The sequence below is a fragment of the Tauraco erythrolophus genome, chromosome 2 (assembly GCF_009769465.1).
Source record: "Tauraco erythrolophus isolate bTauEry1 chromosome 2, bTauEry1.pri, whole genome shotgun sequence".
Classification (NCBI taxonomy): domain Eukaryota; kingdom Metazoa; phylum Chordata; class Aves; order Musophagiformes; family Musophagidae; genus Tauraco; species Tauraco erythrolophus.
Window position 1 is genome coordinate 72,042,649 of NC_141466.1, and position 23,946 is coordinate 72,066,594.

At 55.9% G+C, this 23,946-nt stretch overlaps 1 protein-coding gene across 4 annotated transcripts in view; it reads left to right on the top strand.

Annotated features, from left to right (window-relative positions):
- Positions 1 to 5,387: 5,387 nt before the first annotated feature.
- LOC104384129 (scavenger receptor class A member 5) overlaps positions 5,388 to 23,946 on the top strand; it is a 30,376-nt gene continuing 11,817 nt past the window's right edge. For 3 of the 4 annotated variants that reach the window (XM_086624618.1, XM_086624636.1, XM_086624627.1), the window contains exons 1-5: positions 5,388 to 5,499; positions 8,969 to 9,097; positions 12,709 to 13,383; positions 18,243 to 18,323; positions 21,106 to 21,204. In XM_086624618.1, coding sequence (XP_086480744.1) covers positions 5,388 to 5,499; positions 8,969 to 9,097; positions 12,709 to 13,383; positions 18,243 to 18,323; positions 21,106 to 21,204 — 1,096 coding nt within the window. Of the gene's footprint in view, positions 5,500 to 7,242; positions 7,246 to 8,968; positions 9,098 to 12,708; positions 13,384 to 18,242; positions 18,324 to 21,105; positions 21,205 to 23,946 lie in introns of all 4 variants that reach the window. The other variant, XM_086624643.1, reaches the window with a different exon arrangement.

The following is a 23,946-nucleotide window of genomic DNA, read 5'->3' on the forward strand; positions in this document are numbered from 1 at the left end:
GGGCTTCTTGGGAACTTCTCCACTTTGGAATAGGTCAGCCAGGGTTTGGAGCAGGGAAACAAGGGAAGGGTAAGGATGTCAGAGAGCAGAGGTCATGCTGTAGAAATAGCTCCTCTGGGAGGTGGTGGTGGCGGAATTATTGTGTCTAGCAAGGAGGAAACTCCTCAGGTCTTTGCATCTGCTGCCATAGTTTGCATTCAGACTAGATTGAAGGAAGAAATTTTTCATGCCGAGGGTGGTGAGACACTGGCCCAAGGTGCCCAGAGAGGTGGTAGATGCCCCATCCCTGGAAAAATTCAAGGTCAGGTTGGACGGGGCTCTGAGCAAATTGATCTGGTTGAAGGTGTCCCTGCTCATAGCAGGGGGTTTGAAGAGATGGCCTTTAATGGTCCCTTCCAGCCCAAAACATCCTGTGATATGATGATCCTATGATTTCTCCTTGCACCCCTTCTCCAAGTCTGCCTTTGACCCATCCACACTGGGCTTTTTGGCACCTCTGTGCATTGAGTCCCACTAAGCTCTGGGTGAGTAATGCTGAATTTGGTCTGTTTGGGTTGGATGAGGCTTTGAGCAAACTGGTGTAGTGGAGGTGTCCCTGTTCATGGCAGGGGCGTTGGAACTAGGTGATCTTTAAGGTCCCTTCCAACTCAAACCATTCTGTGATTCTATGATTCTATGAATAAAGGTTTTGACCACATAAAGAAGGCAGCAAATACTCACCTCTGTCCTTCCAGTGTTCCTGGGAGAACGGGGGGGAAAATAAAAGAAAAGAGAGAGAACAAAAGACTTATTTAGCAAACATGGCAAAGCTGAACCTTTTCTTGTGCTCTTAAGCTAGCAGTCACTCTCTCTAAGGAGGTGAAGTCTGCAAGAAGTGCACCCAAGAGAAACCTGGACAAGATCTTCCTGGTGAGCAGCACAAGCCTTATGCTTTCTCTAACGCTGGATAAGTTGATTTCATTTTCTCTTCTGCAGTTGCCTTCACCATCAGCTTAGTTTCTATCATTCATTGACATCATTGACAAATTCTTCGAGGTCTATGAGCAAGACACAGTATATTCTTGCTGCCTATTCAGTGTCACGTTAGCTGAGCAATGTGCTTTTGATATCCTCTAAAGCCCAGGGATGTTAAAGAAATGCCATGCCTAAAGCAGGTGGTCAGAGACCTGCCCAAGGTTACTCCACAGTTACATGGTGGCAGGATTAGCCAGGTCCTGGGAAGTCTTGAGGTAGTCCTGTGAGGAGCAGGGAGTTGGACTCTATGACTCTTATGGGTCCCTTTCAACTCAAGATATTCCAAGTGCACTGTACAGGGATGGCGGTGAACGAGGCCATGCCATGGGCCAGAGCCTGATGTCCTGCCACCCACTAGCAAGTTCTTCCAGGACTTGTTCTTCAGCAGGACTCCTGGAAAGAGAGGAAGAGTATTGCAATCCCGGGATGAGGTCGGAGAGGGGCATTTCATACCCCTACAGCCCTTCATGGGCTCTTCTTCATGATCTTCTTCAAGGAGATGGTGTTCAGCCGGAGACAAGTATGAAAATGAAGGCAACCCTGCCATTTTCTTCTGTGAGCTCCACCATGCCTGGGTTTTATCCAGGACGGATGCTTGGCTTTCTTGCTAAGGCACTGGCTGGGGACATGGGGCAAATGGGAGACCCATCGTCTGAGCTGAGCTGGTGGTTTCGGTTTCTCCTAGAGCCGGCGAAGGGAGAGGCTCTACAGGAGGTAGTTTCAGCTCTACTTGGTTTAGGACAGGACGCATTATCCTGCAGAGATCTTTATTTTAAGCTCAGACAGGCTGCTGGTGGCCAAAGGAGTCTGCAGGGAGAAAGAAGCAGAAGCAGAGGGTTCCTAACTGTCTTTTCCATATATTGAGACAAGCAGGAACAACCTGGGAATCCAGGAACAAAAGATGAGAATGGGATGTATAAAAGATCAGAAGAAAATGGAGTTGTTTTGGTTTGTTTTTCTGGGCAGTTACATAAAAATTGCCAGGAGGAATTTTGAAATTTTTTAAGCCATCCCTCATTTTTTAGTAGAAGCAAAGCAACAGATGAGCTAATTCTCTTGCTAAAGCCAAATGAACACAAAGGAGAAAAATCTCATAAGCCAATGCTTTTGGCTTGACAGCACAAGGTGACCCAACTCTCATCCTTGATAAAACAACTCTGAAGAACTTTCTGTGTCCCAGTACATCTTGTTCCTTCAGTGATCCACATGTCTGGCGAAATGTTTACTGTTGTCTAACCTTGCCCAATCTCTTCTCGAATACCCCCATAAAACCAATCTTGGAAACTCATCTGCACGCAACCTGGTCTGGGAAGCACTCAGGTCTACCTCTCCAAGTGGCCTAAGACAACGGGACTTTGTCCAGTCACTGAGCAAACTAAGATATCTCACCGTTATTTGTTTACTTACACAAAGCTTCTAATTGACTTGTGTGTCTCAGCATCTTGCTTGTCTCTCCCTCAATTGCTTCTAATCTCCCTACAGCCAATAGCCTGCTCAAAGCCAACAGGTTGCTCAAGGCCTCATCCAACCTGGCCTTGAACACTTCCAGGGATGGGGCAGCCACAGCTTCTCTGGGCAAATGCGCCAGTGCCTCACCACCCTCAGAGGGAAGAATTTCTTCTTTAGATCTCATTGAAATCTCCTCTTTGAGGCTTTGAGCAACCTGGTGTAGTGGAAGGTGTCCCTGCCCACAGCAGGGAGGTTGGAACTGGATGATCTTGAAGGTCCCTTCCAATCCAAACCATTCTATGATTCTGTGATTCTATAAGATGAATCCTTGGGAATACTCTACAGTAATTGCCTTTATTTGCTGTAGTTTTGGTTCCACTGGGGCAACGTTTGTAGATGTTTGGCCAACTCTGAACAGAATGTTCTTTGACAATGCTTTTGGCCTTTCTTAGAGGAAAGACAGCTCAGCGGTCAGAGCCCTACCCCAAGGTGGTCAGGCCTGATGCGTGTTGTCTTTCCATGCCCCAGACCTTCAGGGTGTCCTTGGTAGGCATCTCAAGCAGAAGCCTTGGTCAAGGGTGATGGTGGGAAGCAGCTGCCACGGACTCACGTTGCACTGTGGTGAGAGGAGACCTGCAACTATTTGGTTACATCCCTGGAGATCTTTCCTCCTGATGGAAGAGGCAACGTGAGTCCTCAGGATGGCGCCATGGCTGGAGATGCCCCTGGGCAAGCAGCGCTTGCCCTTCTCCCCCAGGTCTTGCCATCCTTTTTCCAGGTCCAGGTCTTGGTCCCGATATGTTTATGGCTTCCAAAAAGGTGTGTTGTCATGACCCATGACAGCACCTTAAAACTTCGCCCCCACCTTGCCCCCTCCCAGAGATGGACAATAGTGGGTGCGTGTCTTGCAGCACTCTGCATGGCCCATGCCAAGGCCAAGAGGGTCAGTTCAGTGTATTCCCCCCCGGTCCTCCGTGCCTCAGTTTCCCTGTGGGTGCGGCGGGGCACAAGCACCTTTCCCCTCTCTGGGGACTGCAGTTACTCCTGCCCAGCGTGGCCTGAGCTGGTCGGGAATCGAGCAGCTAAGGGAAAGCGAAAGGCCTGGAGACCCCCTGGTGCTGGGACACGCACCACCCCACGCACCCCCATCCTGCCCAGGGGCAGGACGGCCAGGGGGAACTCGCCCACCCTACAAAGCCAAGAGCACCCGGGAATGCTCTTGCCCCGGCCCCCCGCGGGGGCTGCTCCTGCCCCGGCCCCTCCAGGGATGCTGCAGTTCCGGAGCCACGGGGATGCCCCCACCCGGCTCCCCGCAGCCGGGGCAGCCCGAGGCGGGCGAATGGGCGGTGGGGGCGGCCCCGGAGGAGGAGGAGGAGGTGGGGGAGGCGGGGAGGGCATGAGGAGCCCGGCCCCCCTCCCGTTCCCCGCCTACAAAATCCTCCCGGCCGAGCGCTCGTTGCTCACAACGTCTCGGCTCTGCAGCTGCCGCTCCGGCTCCGCGCGTCGCCCACCCCCGGGGACCCCTCCCCACCCATGGGAGGCCGGCGGGAAGCGGCGGCCGGTGCGCGCCCGCGGGGGGCTGGCGGTGCGCTCGGGGGCTGCCGCTGCTGTCGTCGCCCCCGTGGCCCGGCCACCATGGCGGGGGCCGGGGACTGAGCGGGGCGGCGGGGAAGGGGCCGCGGGGAGACTCGGTCCCTCGAGGGTCCGCCCGGGTGAGTGGCGTCGCGGCGGGGACAGAGGGGACGCGCGGGGGGGTGGGGGGAGGACGCGATGGGGTGCGGGGGTGGGCACTCCCACCCACCCACTCACACCCCTGCGTGGGGTGGGCGCGGGGGGACTGGTGTCTGCCCGAGCATCCCTACGTGGAGACCGTGGGGCGCTGCCGCTGCGCCCCCAGCCCCGGGAAGCGGAGGGGGGAAGATCGAGACACCCCCTCCCCGCCCCGTGTTACACGCGTGGTGTCCCCCCCCGTGGGAGTGGGAGCAGGAGCCGGGGAGGTCCCTGCCCAGTCAGGTCCCACTGGAGATGGGGGGGCGGCAGGAACCGAGGGTCCCCACGGAGCCCAGCCCCCATGTGTTGGCAGTGAGGGACGGCTGGAGCTGGGGATGAGTTTGGGGGTGCTCGGCAGGTCCCACTCAGTGGGTGATTCTAACTCCTTCCACACCAGCACCTCGCTGGTGGCTGGGGGCTCATTCCCCCCACTCCAGCCAGGCGCTGCAATGAAGCTTCGGTGGCAGTGGAGGCTCCACGTCTCCAGGGCTACCGCTATTCGGGGACCTGTCACTGGCACCAGCCCAACTTGAGTGTCCTGACTGGAGCGGCAGTGTCAGCAGGATCAGGCCCATGGGGTGCTGGGGTATCTAGAGGTAGTTTGTGGGTGCAGGGGTACCCCAAGCCCTAGGGATAAAAAAGGTCCTGAGAAACTTGTATGTGTACACTGAGCCCCTATCTCCCCTGCCCCGCAGAGGGAGGGACATCTGAGGAGTGACCACCACAGCTGGACATCTGCAGGGCACGTGATGGAGTGCGAGTGGGTGGTAGGAGCCCTTACTTGGCCAACAAGAGTGGGGTCCATGTTGATGGTGAGCGTTTCACTGAGCTGCAAGGACGCTGGTGGTGGACCCATGGTCCTGCTGAGCTCACCCACCAGCTTCTCCCTGTGTTCACCTGGCCTGGGCCGTGGGTGAGTCAAGAAACCATGTGCTGAGATGTGGTGGTCAGCTTTGCCGAGCCAGAGCGGAGGAGTCCCTCGATGGCAGGTCCACGTCCCCTGCACCAGCCCACAGCGTGTTGCGCTGGGCCACGGTGCTGGAGCCATGCAGGGTCCCAGATTAGCCAGGATTGGGCCCCCTGCCATGTCAGGATATGCCATAGCCACCAAGAAACATCTCATGTGTCTCTTCTGCTCCACCAGCAGCGGGAGGATGGAGAACAAAGCCATGTACCTTCACACCTTCAACGAGAGGGAGAACAGCTCCGTCTTCGAGGAGCCCTTCGAGGGGAGGAACCTCTCCAAACTGAACCTCTGCGAGGACGGTGAGCATGGGCTCCATGCGCGGCTCAGTCTGGGGGGGGCTTTGAACCTGGTGGCAGAGATCTGGAGAGCTTCTTGGGGAGACGTGGGAGCTTGGATCGCTCAAGGAGCAGCTCAGCAGTTTGGGTCCCAGGGAACCAGAGCAGAGGAGCAATCCCTGCCCCAGGAAGGGGGTTGCCCAGGGCACAAGGGTGCCCGGAGTGCAGGTGTTGGTGCATCAGTGGCAGTAGCACCATGACAAATGCGTGTGTCCCAAATGGAGCAGGAAACTTCTCCTCTCCCGCTGGCATGGCCTTGCTGGGAGAAACGCTCAGGGACGTTCTGAGTGAACTGCAGGGCGGTTCCTGTGCCTCCTCTCCTGTCCCCCTGACTGGTCCAATGCGGGATGGCAGACCCAGGGCACCACGGGCCTCTCGAGGTGCCCACCATCTCACTTGGTTCTGCCACTGATGAAGGTTGTGCTCCAGGGAAAGTCACTTTGCCTGCTGAACGTTGATTTAGGGGGGGTTGTTTTTTTTTTTCCCCTCCTCCAAGCCTCTTCCATGTGCTGTTGTCCAGATAGGCAGCAGGGACAGCAGCACTGGGGCACTGCGGGTCCTGCACGTCTTTGGTGGCTCCTATCTCCACCTTGACCCTGCTGAGCTCTTTTCCTTTGCTCTTGCCCCATGGGACACTGTACACCTTTCACCAGATCCGGCCTTGGTCCCCGAGCAAACAGCCCTGAGGAATTTTTCCCCCAAACCTTTGCAACCTGTGTGGGAGAGGCCAGGGTTGAGTTGGGTGCTCAAGAAGAGACATAAGAGGTCGCCTTTGCTCAGAGACCTGTGGAGCTAGTGGGGGAAACTGGTCGTCTTCTGAGCAGGCTTCCCAGTACTGCTGTCCCCACCACGAGCAGGGCATCGGGGTGATGGAGGACTCACCTTCCTGGTTTTGGGGATGTGGGACATCCCCAGGCCATGGTGGAGATCCCTAGGTGCTTCCAGAGGGCAGCCAGGCTCTGTGGGGGTCTTCTCCAGCCCTAGGGATGGGGACAGCTTTGATGGCCAGAGGGTGGATTTCCCATCCAGATGGAAGCCGAGCCTTGATGCCATTCCCCAAACTCAATGTCACCCTGCAAGGTTCCCCCCGCGCTCAGCACCACATCTTCACCTGCCTCTGCCCACCTTCCCACAGCAGAGGGACGGATCCTGCCCAGGGGCTGTCCCATCCTCTGCCATGCTGCAAATGTGGGTGTCGGAGCCTGGAGGGATTCGTGCTGGAAGAGATGGGTGGGAAGAAGAGTTGGTGTCTTCTAGCTCCAAGGCCACCATTCCCAGCAGAGACCCGGCGCTGGCATCGGCTGGGAAGGTTCAGAGTCTCTCTGGGGCTTTTTTTGTGGCTGGTTCCTGGATCCCTCAGGCCAAAACCTGCTCGGCCGTAACTCGCGCCCCCCTCCCGCCCCGCCCCGCCCCCCCCCCCCCCCGCCCTCCCCGTTCTCATGGGAGAGGTTGATGGAGCGAGGCTGGCGGGGGGTCCACAGCTGCCCAGGACAGGGGCAAGGACAACCCTGAGAGCTTCATCCAGAGGATGGGACCACTCGAGTCCCTTCTGGCCCCACGGAGAATGCTTGGCACCGGGGCTGAGGAGCGATTCCACAGCCTGTGCTTGCCACAACCCCCGGGCCAGCAGCCCGGGACCCCACCAGGGCTCATGGCACAGCAAATCCCAGCTGCATTCAGCTTCCCACCTTCTGCACCCCTGGGGAGCAGGTGGGCCACAGCTCCAGCTGCCCTGGCCATGGGCAGGGGCAAGAAATATTTGCTTTTCCCCTTGGTTACTGGCCCGCGGGCTCCTGGGAGGGGGCTGCTCTGACAACCCCGCTCATGCAGCTGCAGTGGGGAGTGGGTGGTTCGGGGCGCAGGGCCAGCTCGGCCCAGAGCCCCCCAGGACCTGATGGAAGTGTTAATGTCAGAAAAATATTGCAGCTTCCCGCCTCCGCCTCCTCCTCCTCCTCCTCCTCCTCCTCCTCCTCCTCCTCCTCCTCCTCCTTCCTCCCCCCCCCAACCCCTCGGCTCCATCTGTTTGGCCTCTGACCGCCCGCGGGTAATGACTCAAAGGCGGAGGGCTCCCCCGGGAGCGGCACCGCCGTTCGCACCTGGGCTGGGGCACCCCGAGCACCCCGAGACCCCCGCCAGGTCCCCTGGGGAGCCTAACCTCAGCGCTTTTGGTGGCCAAGCCCCAGAATTGGGCTGAGTGAAGGCAGACGCCCAGCGTAACCCTTCGCTGGCTGGAGGCTTCGGCAAAGCTCCCTGTCCTCCAGCAGGACAGACAGCTGTCAGCTGGGGAAGGGTGAGGGGGGCAATGGGGAAGGGCAGGGGGTGGTGGGGAAGGGTCCCTGCCAGACTAGGGACACCCCCAACCCCTTGTACCTCCTCTTCATTCCTGGCACCCCGAGCACTGACTCGGCCCCACGGGATGCCAAGCTCCTGCCCCACGGTGGGGTGGGCTGGGGGGTGTCCCCATGGCAGGAAGGTCCCCACGCCCCGCAGGGACGCAGAGACGGTCGTGGCAGAGACGGTGGTGGCCGGGGCTGAGCCTGGGCTCCTCCCCAGGAGCTTCGGCTCCAGGGCCACCCCCTTTCCCCTGCTCCGACCCTCCTGCAGGCGCTAGTGGGTGCTGGGTCATGGGGGCTGTTAGGGCAGAGTGCGATGGGACAGAGGCACCCACATAGCTGGGGGGTGGGAATTTTCGGGCTCTTCCTCCACTTTTTCCTTGGTGTCTCCCTGGAGACACCTTGGATCCGGCCTGGGCCAAACTCGCATGGTGCTCGTTGACCTGGTGGGAAGTTGTTGGTCCTCAGCCACTCTCAGAAACTTGGTGTTTCTGCAAAACTCCAGTATAAAACCGCGGGGACCCGGCGCCTGGCACCCCATCCTGGCAGCACGGGGCCACCCACCGAGCCAAGATGTGCCAGAGGGGGCGAGCAGGGGCTGGTGGGACCCAAGTGTCTTGGAATCATCAAATAATGGGATGGTTTGTGTGGGAAGGGACCATTAAAGGCCATCTCAGCCATCCCCCTGCCATGGGCAGGGACATCTTCAACCAGACCAGGTTACTCAGAGCTCTATCCAACCCAACCTTGGATGGTTCTACCACCTCTCTGGGCAACCTGGGCCAGTGTCTCACCACCCTGGCCATGAACAATTTCTTCCTTCTATCTAGAATCATGGAATGGTTTGGGTTGGAAGGGACCTTCAAGATCATCCAGTTCCAACCCACCTGCCATGGGCAGGGACACCTTCCACTACACCAGGTTGCTCAAAGCCTCATCCAGCCTGGCCTTGAACACTTCCAGGGATGGGATATCCTCCTGAGTCTCCTCTTTTTGACTCTAAACCCATTCCCCCTTGTCCTATCTCCTCCATCCTTGTATCACTGCTGGCCTCTTGTCGGTGCCCGATGCTCTCCCTGACACCCACCTCTGTCCCCCAGGTCCTGGGCAGAGGATGAAGGCAGTGGGACGCTGCAGCCGGTTGGGTTCCTTGGCGGCATTGAAATACGCTGTGGTGGGACTCTACCTCCTCGTCTTCCTCATCCTTGTTGGAGTCTTCATCCTTGCGGGTAAGGGATGAGTTTGGGGTCTTAGGGGTGATGCAGGAGCTCGAAGAACTGGGTCTGGCTGTGGGCATGGGACCACCTTGCTATTTGGGAGGGTTCTCCATGCCATCTGAGAGAGGAAATTGTGGGATGCATCCTGCTTTTAGTTTTTTCCTGGATTGGGAAAGGGACAGAGAAGGATTTTTGCTGGAATTTTGAAGCCTCTCCCACCGATTCCTTGCGCGACATGGTTTTAACATTGTTGTTGTTGGCCAGTGAAAGGCTCTCGGCTCCGGGCTGAGCTCCAGCAATAACAAGTGGTCAGGGGCATCTTCAAAGTGCCACCTCCTGGAGTCCCGTGACTGGCTGGATTTCGCCTTGCTGGAAGACCCCAGCAAAACCACCTCGCCTCCCAGATGCAGACCACAATCTTGGAGGAGAAAAGCAAAAGGCTACAGGAAATCATCTCTTTCGTCGTTGCTTTCCTTATGTCCGGAACTTGAGCCAAGCCGCCAGCTCTGGATGTAGCTGAGTTGCGAGGTGTGGAGCCAGCCATGCTCGGAGCTGACTTACCACATTGAGGAAAACCCCAGGCACAAGCTGGTCTTGCAACAGGGTGAAGAGCAGCTCTTTAACCGGAGCCCCCATCCAGCTGGGAGCCACGCGCAGCCTATGGAGACAAACCTGATGGTCTCCAGCTTCAGGCTGAAGACTTGATGTTGGAGCTGATTGTCCTCGGAGGAGCAGGAGTGGGTATTCATGGGCTCCTTTAACCACAGAGGGCTTGGTTTTCCCATGGAACATCCCACTTTGTGCTAGTGGAGACTAGGCACCAGCGTGTCGGAGTCAAGACCTTCTGCCCAACGTCCCTTGTCACCTGTCAGAGAGGAAGATGCACAGAAGGAGACAGCACTTAGTGAAATAGACTTAATCCCACCTGCTCCTTGGGCTGGGGAGAGCCGGCCACGGTGCTGCAAGAGGAACATCACGTTTGGTGCTGTCCTTGCCCTCCACTAGTTCTTCACCATGAGGGTGGTGAGGCACTGGCACAGGTTGTCCAGAGAAGCTGTGGCTGCCCCATCCCTGGGAGTGTTCAAGGCCAGGTTGTATGAGGCTTTGAGCAACCTGGTGTAGTGGAAGGTGTCCCTGCCCATGGCAGGGGGGTTGGAACTGAATGATCTTTCAAGTCCCTTCCAACTCAAACCATTCCATGATTCTATGTCACAGGGGTGATGGAGGATCCCCTTTGGTGAGGATTTTCCATCCTCAAGAGGCTCTTTCCTATTGAGGTGACAGGATCCATACTGCTTAGGGCATAGACCTCCTCCTTCAGCCAGGGTGTCCAGCGCTGGCTTCACCTTGTCTGCTGAAGACGTGACCCACGGAGGACTCTCAGTGTCAGAGCAGGGGAGGTTCAGCACATCTGAGCTGCTGGTCCTGGGCTGGGCTTAAAACCTCATATTTTGGTTCCCCCTTTCCCCTGGCTCCGTGATTTGTGCATGTGCACAAGGGCGTGTGTGCATGCATGGCTCAGGATGCATGTGCACAGGGTGTGATGTATGTTTACGAACCTCAAGGCGTCCTTGTCCCTGCACATCCCTCACCCACCTGCAACCCCCCGTCTCTCCCTTGTCACCTCTCGGTACCTTTTTAGCACCCTCACACCCACGTGTGCAATGGTGAGCACTCATGCAAGGCATGACATCACGGCAGAAAGACCTGGAAGGGGTTTTGGGGCAGGACCGCGGGGTTCCTGCAGAAGTTTAGCTCCTTAAACGCGGGGGAAGACGCAGCCAGGAAGGCGGCGCAGCCCCAAAACACAGCCCCTTGGGGACTCCTGGGTCAGCCCCAGCGTGGCTGGGCGCCATTCTGGGGCTCCATGGCAGGGAGGGGGTCTGGGGTTTGTGTGTGCATCTGCGCTGCACGTGTGTGTGAATGCACATCTGTGCACGTCTGTGTGCTGGGTGCATTCGCGTGTGTGCACTGTGTGCATGCATGCGCTGTGTGTGTCTGCACACGTGCACTGTGTGCATGCATGCGTGTGCATGTGCTGTGTACATTTGTGCATTGTGTGCATGCATGTGTGTGTGCGTGCGCTGTGTGCATCTGCACTTGTGCACCATGTGCATGCATGTGTGTGTCATGTACATTTGTGTGTGCACTGTGTGCATTCAGGCATGTGTGCCTGTGTGCTGTGTGCACTGTGTGCATGCGTGTGTGTGCTGTGTGTGTCTGCACGTGTGCACTGTGTGCATGCATGCATGTATATATGTGTGTGCTGTGTGCACTATGTGAATGCACGTGTGTTCTGTGTGCATTCGTGTGTGCTGTGTGCATCTGCATGTGTGTACCATGTGCATGCATGTGTGTGTGTGCTGTGTACATTTGTGTGTGCACACTGTATGCATGCATGCGTGCAAGCATTTGTGTGTGTATGTGTGCTGTGTGCATGCTTGTGTTCCGTGTGCATTTGCATGTGCATACATGTGTGTGCCTGTGCATGTGCTGTGTGCATTTGTGTGTGTGTGCGTGCGTTTGTGTGTGTGCACTGGATGCATTCGAGGCGATGCACCCTGTGTGCATGTGTGCACTGTGTGCATGTGTGCGTGCACATTTGCGTGCATGCACACGTGTGTATTGCACCCTGGCTCCAGAAAGACTCGGTGGAGCAGCTTGAGTCACCCACGCCGACAGCAGCAGCGGCACCCAGCCCCACAGCTGTTTCTCCCAAGGTCTCCCCTTGTCCTTTGTCCGCTCTCGGGGTGGCAGGGACGGAAAAAAACCGTCTCGTTATTCACATGAGATTGGCTTTGGGTCCCCCACCCCGGGCCGTGTCCAAGACCCAACAACAGTGTAAAGCGAAGGGAAAAGATGACGTTCCCCTGCCTAGCTCAGGGGTTTGGGGTGCAGTGGGGTGGTGGGGTCCAGGCTGGGTGCTTCCAGGCTTGCCAGACGCCCCGGTTCCGTCTCCAAACCCCTGTCTCGGCGCTGCGGGAGCTGGTGCAAGGCTGGGAGGGGGTTGGGCGGTGGGGAGCTGCAGGGCTGGGGGGGTGAAGGGTGGTCCTGAGCTGGGGTGGGTCTCCTCCCTCGAGAAGAGCCCTGGCAGCCTGGGATGCGGGATGTGATGCTTGGCAGGCGGCAAAAAACCGCGCCCGGAGCCATGGAGCCCTGCCGAGCCAGCCTGATGGTCCTCGTTATGGAGCGAGGGGCTGAGCTCCGCCTGGGATCAGCGGCCAGAAGGGAAACTGGGTTGTTAAAAGGAAAATGAAGACCTTGGCGGGGGAAGGAGAAGGTTTTAAGGGCTGTTTTTAGGAAAGGGAAGCAGATGCCACAAGGTTTTGTGGCACTGGGACCCACCTGGCAAAGCCAGTCCGAAGCCTGGAGCTTTGCTGTCCTCCCTGAGCGAGATGACCTCTCCAGCCCTTCATCAACCAACCTCCTTCTCCCGCCACGGGGGGCCAAAGGGGGACTGATGGGATGAACCTTTTGGGGTTTGAGGTGGGGCTTTCACCTCTGAGCACCAGGGAACAGGGATATCCAAGCACTCCTTGGGAGGAGATGGGGTGCCACCTCTCAGGAGGGTCCCCGACTCCATGAGGTGGTTTCTGATGCCCCCTCCTCTCCATCTCTTGCAGTCTCCAGGCCACAGACATCCCCTGAGGACCTGAAGGCGCTGATGGGGAACGTCAACCGCCTCAACGAGAGCTTTCGGGACATGCAGCTGAAGCTGCTGCACCTACCTCTGAAGGGAGACGTGCTGGAGCACATCTGGAGGCTCCAGGACCTCCTGCAGAACCACTCGGACTCCTTGTTCCTCATGACGGGGTCACTGCAGAAGCTGGAAGGGCTTCTCTGGAGCCTGCAGACCCAGGCCAGCCAAACTGACAAGGCAGTGGCCAACCTCTGGGACAGCTTGACCCAACAGAGCGACGCGGCTCAGCAGGAGATGTACAAGCTCTCTGTGGAAGGCAACAGCAGCCGGCTGCTGCTGCAGCACCACGACCATCTCCTGAGCCACCTGGGCAGCAGGGTGGAGAGCCTGAGCGACCAGGTGACGGCCATGAGCGGGTCCGTGGACACCATCAACAGGACCTTCTCCTACGACGTGAACATCCACCACACCCGCATCCAGGACCTGCAGGTGCTGATCAGCAACGCCACCGAGGACGCCCGGCAGATGCGGCTCATCCACATAGCCATGGAGGAGCAGCTGAAGCATGAGCTGGCCATCCTCAACAACGTGACGGAGGACCTGCGGCTGAAGGACTGGGAGCACTCTGTTGCGCTGAAGAACATCTCCATGATACAGGGTAAGCTGAAAAACCTCGTCAGTGGCTCCCTCGCGGGTGCGGGAAGCTGTCGTGAGGAGGGGCAGTGTCCCCAGTGCATTGAGTGGTGGTGGAAGCGGTCCCTGTGGCATGGGGATGTCCTGTGGGGATGTCTCAGGGTGTATCAAACCCATCAGACACCGCTGTTTAGGTGTCTGCAGTGTTCAGGTGTCTCCATCACCTGGGACTGCATAGTTGGGACCCTCCAAATGCTCCCCATCCATGTTAGGTGGAAAGCTCCCAAGGTTCTCTCAGCGATGCCTGGGGAAACTCTGCCAGGTCCCTCCTGACCATGAAAGTGAGTCAGACTGAGTGCGGCAGAGACTGTGGGGTTTTGTCCTGCTTCGTCCTGCAGTGATGGAGCAGAGGGCACCCACCAGCTACTGCCCATCATCATCAATCACTTCACTCGCTTTACATCCTTTTTACTCCATCTTCCTCCTCCTGTCTTCAAATCATAGAATCACGGGATGGTTTGGGTGGGAAGGGACCATTAAAGGCCATGTGGTCCAACCCCCCTGCCATGAGCAGGGACATCTTCAACCACATCAGGTTGCTCAGAGCCCTGTCCAACCTGACCTTGAGTGTTTCCAGGGATGGGGCATCAACCGCCTCTCTGGACAACCTGGGCCAGTGTCTCACCACCCTGAGGGTGATGAAATACACAACTCATACCTGCTGAGTCTTGACCATTGACCTTAGTTCTGCTGGTCCCCTATTTTTTGGTATTTATATGGTTTTCTTGGTAACTTTCCCCTCAGTCTGCCAAGCGTCTACTCCCGTTTTCTTAATTATCTGCACAGTCCAGCTATTTGTCACACTGTTATCTCATGAGCGTAGCCGTATGGCCAGGGTTAACCATCTGCTTGGACATGTCGTCCTCTCTGATGTCAGGAATATCCAGCTGTTTCCTATAGACTCATAGGATGGTTTGGGTTGGAAGGGGCCTTCCAGATAATCTAGTTCCAACCCCTCTGCCATGGACAGAGACACCTTCCACTACACTAGGTTGCTCAAAGCCTCATCCAACCTGGCCTTCAACACTTCCAGGGATGGGACATTCTAATCTGAATCTCTCCTTTTTTAGTCTAAAACCATTCCCTCTTGTCCTATCTCCTCTATCCCTGTATCGCTGCCTGCCTGCCACCATCTCACCTGGCTGGAGCTCCTTGCTGCAGGACTTTTGTGGAGGCAGAAACCCAAGTGGGTCCAAAAGGCGCTGGGCAAATTGAGGTGGGACACATCCATAGCTGCTAAATGCCCCGGGCTGATCACAGTGGCTCGTTCAGTCCCAAACAAATGCACTGGCCATGGGTAGGGGAAAAATCATGAAGAAACACAGAAGATCTCAGTGCAAGCTCCTGGTGAAGGAAGCTTGGGGAGGTCCTCAGGCTCGTCTCCAGCAGCCGACCATGCCAAGCAGCTCGTGTGTCTTGGAGAGGGCTTGGCCCTGCGCCGCAGAGGGGCTCTGGTCACCAGGAGGGAGGATGCTTGGGATCCACAGCACCTTCCGCAGCTTGCTGGGTGGGATGTGCTGGCTCGCAGCAGGTCTGAGAGGGTGATTGCAACGGTCCCACCTGGCACGTCATGGAAGTCGTCATCCCGATGGTTTTGGAGAGTTTTTCTTTGCGGGGTGGGGACCAGCTTGGCACGGCGTCTGCAGTGCTGCTCAACCTCTCCCAACCACCCCTCCCACTGCTCCTCCGTCCTCCACCCCAGCCACTCGCTGTGTCCTGTCCCACCGGCTGTCCCTGGGGATGGGACCATCTCTGCTCATAGAGCTGCCTAGATGTAGCCAAGCGGAGATGTTCTGGTGGCTGATGGACCCCAGAGCTCACTGGAATAGCTCTGAAGGATGAGTGCCAAAGCCTAGGAGCCAGCAAACACAATCAGCCTGAGCATCTGCCCGTCCCCAAGCCCTGTTTCTAACCCTGGGAATTAGAGAAAGGGAATAAGGGACAACATATCCTTCCCTGGCTGTGTTCTCTCAGTCTCCAGCTCTTACGGAGCAGATAAGATTGTCTATTCCTCCATGAAACTTAGTTTCCTTCTTAGCCTGTCCATGGGCTTAGCTTCTGACATGGTGAAGGAGAAAAAAGAGAAGAGAAGAGAAGAGAAGAGAAGAGAAGAGAAGAGAAGAGAAGAGAAGATGGCAGAAGACTAGAGGACTGCACTGTAGCAGCTGATTTTAAGGAGGAAAGGCAGCTCCAACCCCTGTTCCACCAAGAGGTGCCCTGAGCAGGCAGCTCCCATGTCCTTCTGAGGGTTAATGGAGCTGAGGTGGGGCCCTAATGTGGGTTATTTCCCAGTGTGCCTACAAAACCAGAGCAGATGGAAGTTTTTGGAGCTGCCCCCGCACAGAGGACCTCAGAGGAGCCATGCTGGAGCCGGTGCGGGGGAAGCAAGACATTTTGGTCAGCAACAGTTGTTGGAGCATGGGTGGGTCATGCAGAGTTTTCACTGCTCAGCCTGGGACACCTGGGACCTTCGGGCAGGAGATATGCCAGTAGAAAAACCCCTTCACCTTGACAGTCCCACTGCTGCCCATCAAACTCACCATCACCTCTATAAAGCCACTGACCTCTGGCAGACTCTGCTCTCTGTAACGCCCTGTGGGCTGAAATCAATGGTATTGACTTATTTTATCATAGAATCATAGAATCACATAATGGTTTGGGTTGGAAGGGACCTTCCAGATCATCTAGTTCCAACACTCCTGCCATGGCCAGGGACACCTTCCACTACACCAGGTTGCTCAAAGCCTCATCCAGCCTGGCCTTGAACACTTCCAGGGATGCGACAGCCACAGCTTCTCTGGGCAACCTGTGCCAGTGCCTCACCACCCTCAGAGGAAAGAATTTCTTCCTTAGATCTCATAGAAATCTCCCCTCTTTCAATTTAAAGCCATCACCCCTTGTCCTGTCACTACATGCCCTTGTCCAAAGCCCCTCTCCAGCTTTCCTGTAGCCCCTTTAGGAACTGGAAGGCTGCTAGAAGGTCCCCCTGGAGCTGTAAGATCACCCCAGAATGTGTTTTAATACATTGTCCATTACTTCTTTATTTCAGAAGGGGCTGGGTGATCGGGGGCAGCCTGAACACACCCACGTTATTCCTCGTTATAACAAACTGGCATGACTTGACCTCTGTCTTCCTCTTTTGGGGCACTGAAAATCAGTGGCTGTATTTAACACCATCTATTTTTTATGCAATCAGGTGCTTCCCATTGCTTCTTCATTTGCCCATTTGTTCAGTTTTTCAAACTCCAGCAGGAAAGGAGAGGGATATAAGTACATGTAGTTTTACAATGAAGGTGGTGAGACACTGGTCCAGGTTGCCCAGAGAGGTGGTAGATGCCCCATCCCTGGAACCATCCATGGTCAAGTTGGACGGGGCTCTGAGCAACCTGATCTGGTTAAAGATGTCCCAGCTCATTGCCGGGGCATTGGACTAGGTGACGTTTAATGCTCCATTCCCACCCAAACCGTTCTGTGATTCGATGATTTAATGGCTGTTGTGTAACGCCCTTCTTCAACGCTCTGGAAATAAAAACTATTTCACCAGCCATCTCGGCACCTTCATACAGCTCACACCTCACCTGGCTCCTGCCCCATGTCCTCCTGCAGAGCAGCTCTTGAGCTTCACTGGACCTTCTTCATCATGGAGAATGCTCCCTCTCCCACTCGGGCCAGGCCGTGTCCCTGCTGCGTGTGGTTCCTTTGGTTCCCACCCAAAAATACTGCCTCATTGTACTCAGCTCTCCCAGGGTGTCCATTGTTCTTTGTATCCGTTTGCTGTGCCAACCGAGAACGAGTGAGGACTTGTCCACAGGGTCTGGGGTCCCTCACCTGGGGAAGAGGAGACCCGGGGCAAGCTAACGCAGTATTTCCCCGTGGTCCTCTCCTAACCCCTGCCCATCTCATCTCAGGACGTTTCCTGCTCAGGAACCCACTCATTTCTGTATACTATTTGCAAATCCTAGTTACTCCTTCGTTAGGACTGCTAAACATCTTCCCCCTCTTCCTCTCCTGATCCTTCTGCGTTACCACATCGCCCGTAGCCCTGCCTGGTTGTTTTCTTGCTACACAATGAGAAATTATGGCTTTTGGAGTTTCTAGGAAAACAGCGTTTAACAGTTTCCAATCATCATCCTGATGTGGTAGGACAAAGACCAAATGACCCCTCCAGGCCTCTCCCTGCCCTATTTTCTGTCATCCCACGAGTCTTTTTTTTTTTGTGAGTGTGGTTTTTTTTTTCTGTTCAGATTCTTTCTTCCAATTGATTTAGCTCATAATTGTTTTCAGCTTTGTGGACTTGGCCCTTCGCAGGCTGAGGAACATCATGCTGTCACGGGGTTGGGCTCTCTGCTTGCTCACGAGAGTTTACACCCAAAAAGCAATCGCCGACGGCCAGTTCCTGCTGAGATCAGTGGTGCAAATCCTCTCCTAAAGTTCATCTCAATGTTTCCAAAATGCATCTCTTCTGGTCTTTTCACTTTCTCTTTTCTTAACGTTATTTCATTGGAGATGTCACAACTTTTGGTCAAAAGGAGATTCCAGGAGAGTGGAGTTTCCCATAGAGTCACACTCGAGGTGGAACCGCAGGAGCTGCAAGGTGAAGTTTTCCAGCACACGAGACAGGTTGATGGAGTCGTGTTTGGCCTTTTAAATCCACAGGTCATGGAAGACGACTGCTGGCAAGCTCCTTCTCCATCACTTCACTCCTGTCCACAGGGCTCTATGTTTATGAGAGGTCCCTGGACACCTGATAAATGATAATGGCTGGTGAAGGGTGGGTGCGTGCACTCATACATCTGCTGCACTCCAATACCTCTTGTGTTTCAGGGCCACCAGGACCCAAAGGAGACCAAGGCAATGAAGGGATGGAGGGTGAACCTGGTCTTCCTGGCCTGCCTGGGCTGCGAGGTAAGGAACAATACTCCCAGGGTGCCCATGTCCCTTCAAGCCCTCACCCCAAGCCCATAGAGTCAACAGGACACCTCCTGGTGACTTCCCAACCTGTCCCTGGGGTCCTTGCTGGCTACACACAAGTCTTGAAGAGCATCGAATTAACCTGCTGCCCCATCTCCTGCCAGACTGCTGGTCTTTAGGGGCAAAAAGACCCTCTCTCCTCTCCCAGCTGGCCCCAGACAGTGAGAGTTGCAAGAGTCCATCACCCCAAGGCTCCTTTGACACGGCCACCCAGCCTGGGTTTGTGCAGGGACTGGCCACCACCCTCTGCTTGCTAAACCCAAGCCCTCACATGGCACCAGGGCTGGTCCCGCTGCCGCACACCCCCCCGGCGGCACACGGGGACACGGCGTGCCTGGCAGAGGGGACTCGGCCACCAGCTGCAGCTCTGAGGCTTTTCATAGGACAACTTTTTCAATGTCAAGCACGCGGATTTTTGCTTTTTTGCCCTTCTTAATTCCAACCATTGTTTTTGAGAGAAATTAAATTTAAAAAAAACAACAGAAGACACCCCCCACACTGAGAAACAAGACTTGGCTTGAGCCTGTTTGTAATTTTAAGGCAGACCTAGAACTGCTGGCTTTGCATCCATGAGCTGGGGATCCGAAGGCCGGAGCACCTCTGCTATGGAGACAGGCTGAGAGAGTTGGGATTGTTCAGCCTGGAGAAGAGAAGGCTCCAGGGAGACCTTCCAGCAGCCTTCCAGTACAGGGAAGCTGGAGAGGGGCTTTTTACAAGGGTGTGTAGTGACAGGACATGGGGCAATGGCTTTAAACTGAAAGAGGAGAGATTTTGATGAGATCTGAGGAAGAAAATTCTTTCCTCTGAGGGTGGTGAGGCACTGGCACAGATTGCCCGAGAAGTGGCTGCCCCATCCCTGGAGGTGTTCAAGGCCAGCCTGGATGAGGCTTTGAGCAACCTGGTGTAGTGGAAGGTGTCCCTGTCTGTGGCAGAGGGGTTGGAACTGAATGATCTTTGAGGTCCCTTCCAACTCAAACCATTCCATGATTCTATGTCACAGGAGTGATGGAGGATCCCCATTGGTGAGGATTTTCCATTCTCAAGAGGCTCTTTCCTATTGAGGTGACAGGATCCATACTGCTTAGGGCATAGACCTCCTCCTTCAGCCAGGGTGTCCAGCGCTGGCTTCACCTTGTCTGCTGAAGACGTGACCCATGGAGGACTCTCAGTGTCAGAGCAGGGGAGGTTCAGCACATCTGAGCTGCTGGTCCTGGGCTGGGCTTAAAACCTCATATTTTGGTCCCCCCTTTCCTCTGGCTGCCCGGCAGGCGGCAGGACCAGCCAAATTAGGCAGAGCCAGCTTGGAAAAACCCAACTGCTATCTGAAAGCCTTCTCTGCGCCAGCCACCCGTGCTTGTCTCACCCTTGGCTATAGTTTTTTTTGGTGTTGACAGATTCACGGCTGTTTTTCTTGGGTGTAACAAGCACCAGAAATATATTGTCTGGCTTTTTTCATTTCTTTATTTTTTTTTTCGGTGTTTAAACAGAAAAACAAAACAATTTCTGGAGGATTCACCTTGGGGAAGAGTTGGTGAAAGAGCGCGAATTTCAGTTCTTTCTCTGTCTCGCTTTCCCTGGTGCTTTTCTGGATGCAGTCATAGCACCAGCCCTTTGGATGCGAGAAGGTCCAGTCGAGGTGCAGCCAGGAGTCGTAAAGCATCACTGCTACATCCCCTTTTGTGCAGAGAACCTCCCGTCCTGCCTCTGCCCCGGCTCCTCCACCCCAATCCATAGCCAGGTCCTGACATGCGGCATCCCACCCTGGGAGGTGTTGGCCAGACACAGCAGGGAAAGACTTAAGCCCCAGACCATGTCCACTGGAGCTGGTGCCCAAATTCCTCCTGACAGCTTTTGTTTTTTTTAAAATCAGAGGAAAATAGTTGACTAAGTTTGGAAAAGCCCAGCCCAGGAGGGGCAGGAGGCCCAGTGCCAAGGGAATTTGTGGATACCTCAGTGTGGTGCCAGGCAGGGGGTGCTGAGCATAGGTGCTGGAGGAGCTCCATCTGAAAGGCTTCCACCTCCAGGAGCTTCGGATCCAGCCCGGGCTCAGGCTGGGGCTGAGCCTCTGCTGGGTCAATCTGGTGGCACCATCCTCAGGTCCCACCAGAGCCCATCACCAGCACAGGAGTCCCTCCTTCCACCGCCCCTTGCTGGCACACGTGAGTGGAGGTCACCTCCAGGGCTTGATTGTATCCCCGATGAAGGGAGCCCAAGGTCGCAAACTACAGCCCCCGTTTCCCACGTCCTGAAGTTCAGGGGTGCTCAGATAAGGGGGTTCCATCCAAACCCTTCTCCGATAAACAGCAAACCCACCTGGTCAGCGTGCATGGACACAGAGGACCTGCAGCTCATGCTGGTCATCTCATGTCTCCTTGGAGCCTCTGCTCCACCCTGGCTCCTCGCTCTTCCTCCTTGGTCTCCAGCTTTGGAGCCTGGTTACCTTCATCTGAGCCCTAAGGTACTCAGAGCTGTGTTAGCACCAACCTATCTCTGGGTGAAACCCATCCTGTGTCCAGGGGCAGGTGCAGAAAGAGGATGGGCTGGACTCTCAGGTGTCTCCTGATGGTCCCCAGCTCCTGGCAAAGAACCAGAGACCATCTGGCACGTCTGCTGGCAAGCAGGACACGTGCGCATGCACATGCATGTGTGTGCATATCTGAGTTTTGTAGGTCTCTGCTGCAACAGGGTCATTTTTGCCTCTTTGTCCTCGGTCCAGGGCTACCCGGCGAGAGAGGACCACCAGGACCACGTGGCTTGAAAGGGGACCAAGGAGACCTTGGCCCTCCAGGTCCAGTGGGGATGCGGGGGTTCAAAGGTAAGGACCAGAAGCCTCTGTGCGTGCTCCCAGGTGGGTGATGGAATCTGCCTGGGCTTGTTGGGTGGCAGACTGGCTCTGGAGAGCATCGGGATGAGGGACAGAGATGCTGGTCATGGGTGTGAGAGTAGTGGGTCCCCTGGCTTGGGACCCACCTGGAGCTCCTGGGGGGAAGAAGAAATATTGCTGAGCTGGGAGCATGTACGTGGACAACCTCTGCACCGAGACCTTTCCACCGCGATGGAGAAAGTCCAGGGATTGAAGGGAGAAGGGTGAACCAGTTGAGTTTGCGGTGCTCCTGCCATGCAGTAGGGTTCGGCACGGGCTGCACCGAAGCTTCGCTGGAGCCCCATGACGACCTGCCAGGCTGCCTTCCCACGCTTGGCTTCAGCAGGGCTTTAGGAACAGCCTGGGGTTTGTCTTCTGGTCACCTTTCCCGGATCACTGTGGTTTCACAATGTCTCACTGCACCCCAGCAAAGAACGAGGAGAAGCTGCGGGTGTCGGAAGTGGCCATGCACCTATTTAGCAGGACAGATCCGTCCCAGGAGACCTTTTGAAAGAAGTTCCATGCTGCAACCTGAAACAGGGTGGATGATCCCAAAACATGCTCTTTTTGCCTCAAAACACCGTTCGGGCAGGGGGAGGCAGAAGGAGCCCAGCCTGGCAGAGCTGCCCTGCCTGCCAGCTGCCCTGCTCACTGGTGCCCAAAGCGGCGTGTTCCCCTCATCTCGTGCTTGTGGGTGATGCGGACCTGGGACATGGCCATGCTGGCCACCAGGATCTGGAACTGTGGCCACAGAGCTGCCAGCAGCGCTCCAGGCAGGAGGTGTTGCCGTCACTTCTTCTGGAGGTCCCGTGTGTTTTCGGTCTCACGAGCTCTCGCTTCCATGCAACAAGCTCCTTGGGTGCATGGCACATGTGACAGCTGAAGGAGGACGTCCTCTTTCGATGTCCTCTCTCTGCTCTATTTGCAAACCTGGCTGGAGTTGGTGTCCAGTTTTCTTGTCTGTCCTCCAAAGTTCTGGTTGTGGGCAGGGGTTGGGGATGAGACCCCCGTGTCATGTCTGGTGGCCCATCCATGATGTGCAGTAGCCATCTCCTGTATCTTGCATGCCACCAGAAAGCCGCTTGCAGTCTAGGGACAGGAGCACATCTACCATCCCTTCTTCACTCTGTGGTGTCTTTAAGAGAAGGACTTTTCCTAGGGACATACCATCTGCCTCTCAGTGCCAGTGCCTCCTGGTGCAGCCCCAGGAAGCTTGAGGTCCAGGTAGAAAGGAGATGCAGGAGATGAGCTGCTGCTGGTGGCTTCCTCCTGTAGCAAGGGAGAAGCGTGAAGCTCCCAGAGCTGCAGCCCAAGGCAAGAAGGTCCCTTGCAGGATTAGCCCCTGTCCAGTCCTCTCTCTCTCGAGCCATCGCTGCTGTGATCACCAACCCTACTGACACGATGGCTCTGTTCATCCCAACATTCTCCCAGTCACCCCAGTCTGGGCACAAGGTGACCTCCTGGAGCCCATTAGCTGCTGGACATGGCTCTCCAGGCCACATGGCTGCTTAGATGACATTTTCGTGGGGGTGTCTGGTCTTGAAGAACACTGCTGGGTGCTATTTCCATCACTCCATCCCATCTAACTGGAAGCTCAGGGTTCCTGGGCTGATGGGGCTGGGACAAATCTCCATCCTCCCACCAAGGGAGAGGCCACCAGCGAGATGCAGAGCCCTGCATGCTGCAAGAACCAAGAAACCAGCATTTCATGGTTGTTTTCCAGCACTATCTCTTGGGTTTTTTGGCGGTCACTGTGGCCTGCAGGATTGCAATATGGTGTTGGGGAGGTGCAGGGCTTTATCTGAGCTGCGGAGTGGAGATGCCCAGCCCGATGCTGCGGGAGGGCAGAGTAACCCCTGGATTCATCCCCGGTACATGCCTCACGATGGCTCGAGGGCTGCAGGGATGGGTGCTCACGCGAGGGAGACATCAGTGCCGGGATGTTCCCGGTAGCGCATCCAGCACCAGGATCTGCCAACCGAAACCGTAACGTGCTGCAGGACTGCGGTTTCCTTCCCTTCCCCAGAGCAGAGGAGCGTGGGCTTTTCTCACTGGCCAGTGCCAAGCGCTCATTAGACGAGCAAATTGTCCCAAGAAGCCTGGATCGGACTTCAGTAGAGGACCAAGTCCTTATGCCAGATTTTTTCTGCAAAGTGCGTCCCTGGGGGCCGTGTCCCTTCTGGAGGGAGGAGGTTGATGGGCTCCTGCATCACGTTTTCACCCCTAAGACAGAGATGTTAATAGCTGCTGTGCTATTAAGCTATCTCACCACTGTGCTCAGTGGTGAGATGTATTGATGGGCATCACAGCTCCAGCAAGCTCTCTGGAGACACAGGACTGAGGATGAAGCCTTTCTCCAGTGCTTACCAGCCCAGGAGGTGGTGGAGACCACCCCCAGCACAGCCCCTGCCTCCAAGGAAGAGCAATGGCCACGCCACAGTAGGAGAGCATCAACCCTCACAAGCTTGGTGACCCTCCCCCAAAGCCGATCTGCATCTCAAGCCCCCTTGCCTGGGCAGATGAAGCATTTCTGCTCTTGGTTTTGGGAGGCAATGGGTCGGACAGCATGCCGAAGGGTCAGCGGGTCTTTGCTTCTAGCTATCATCCTTTCACGGATGTAGAGTAATCCCTGTATCTGAGGAGGCTTCTTGGCTTGAAGAACGTTAAGCTGTCTCCAGGGCTCCACCAGCCGTG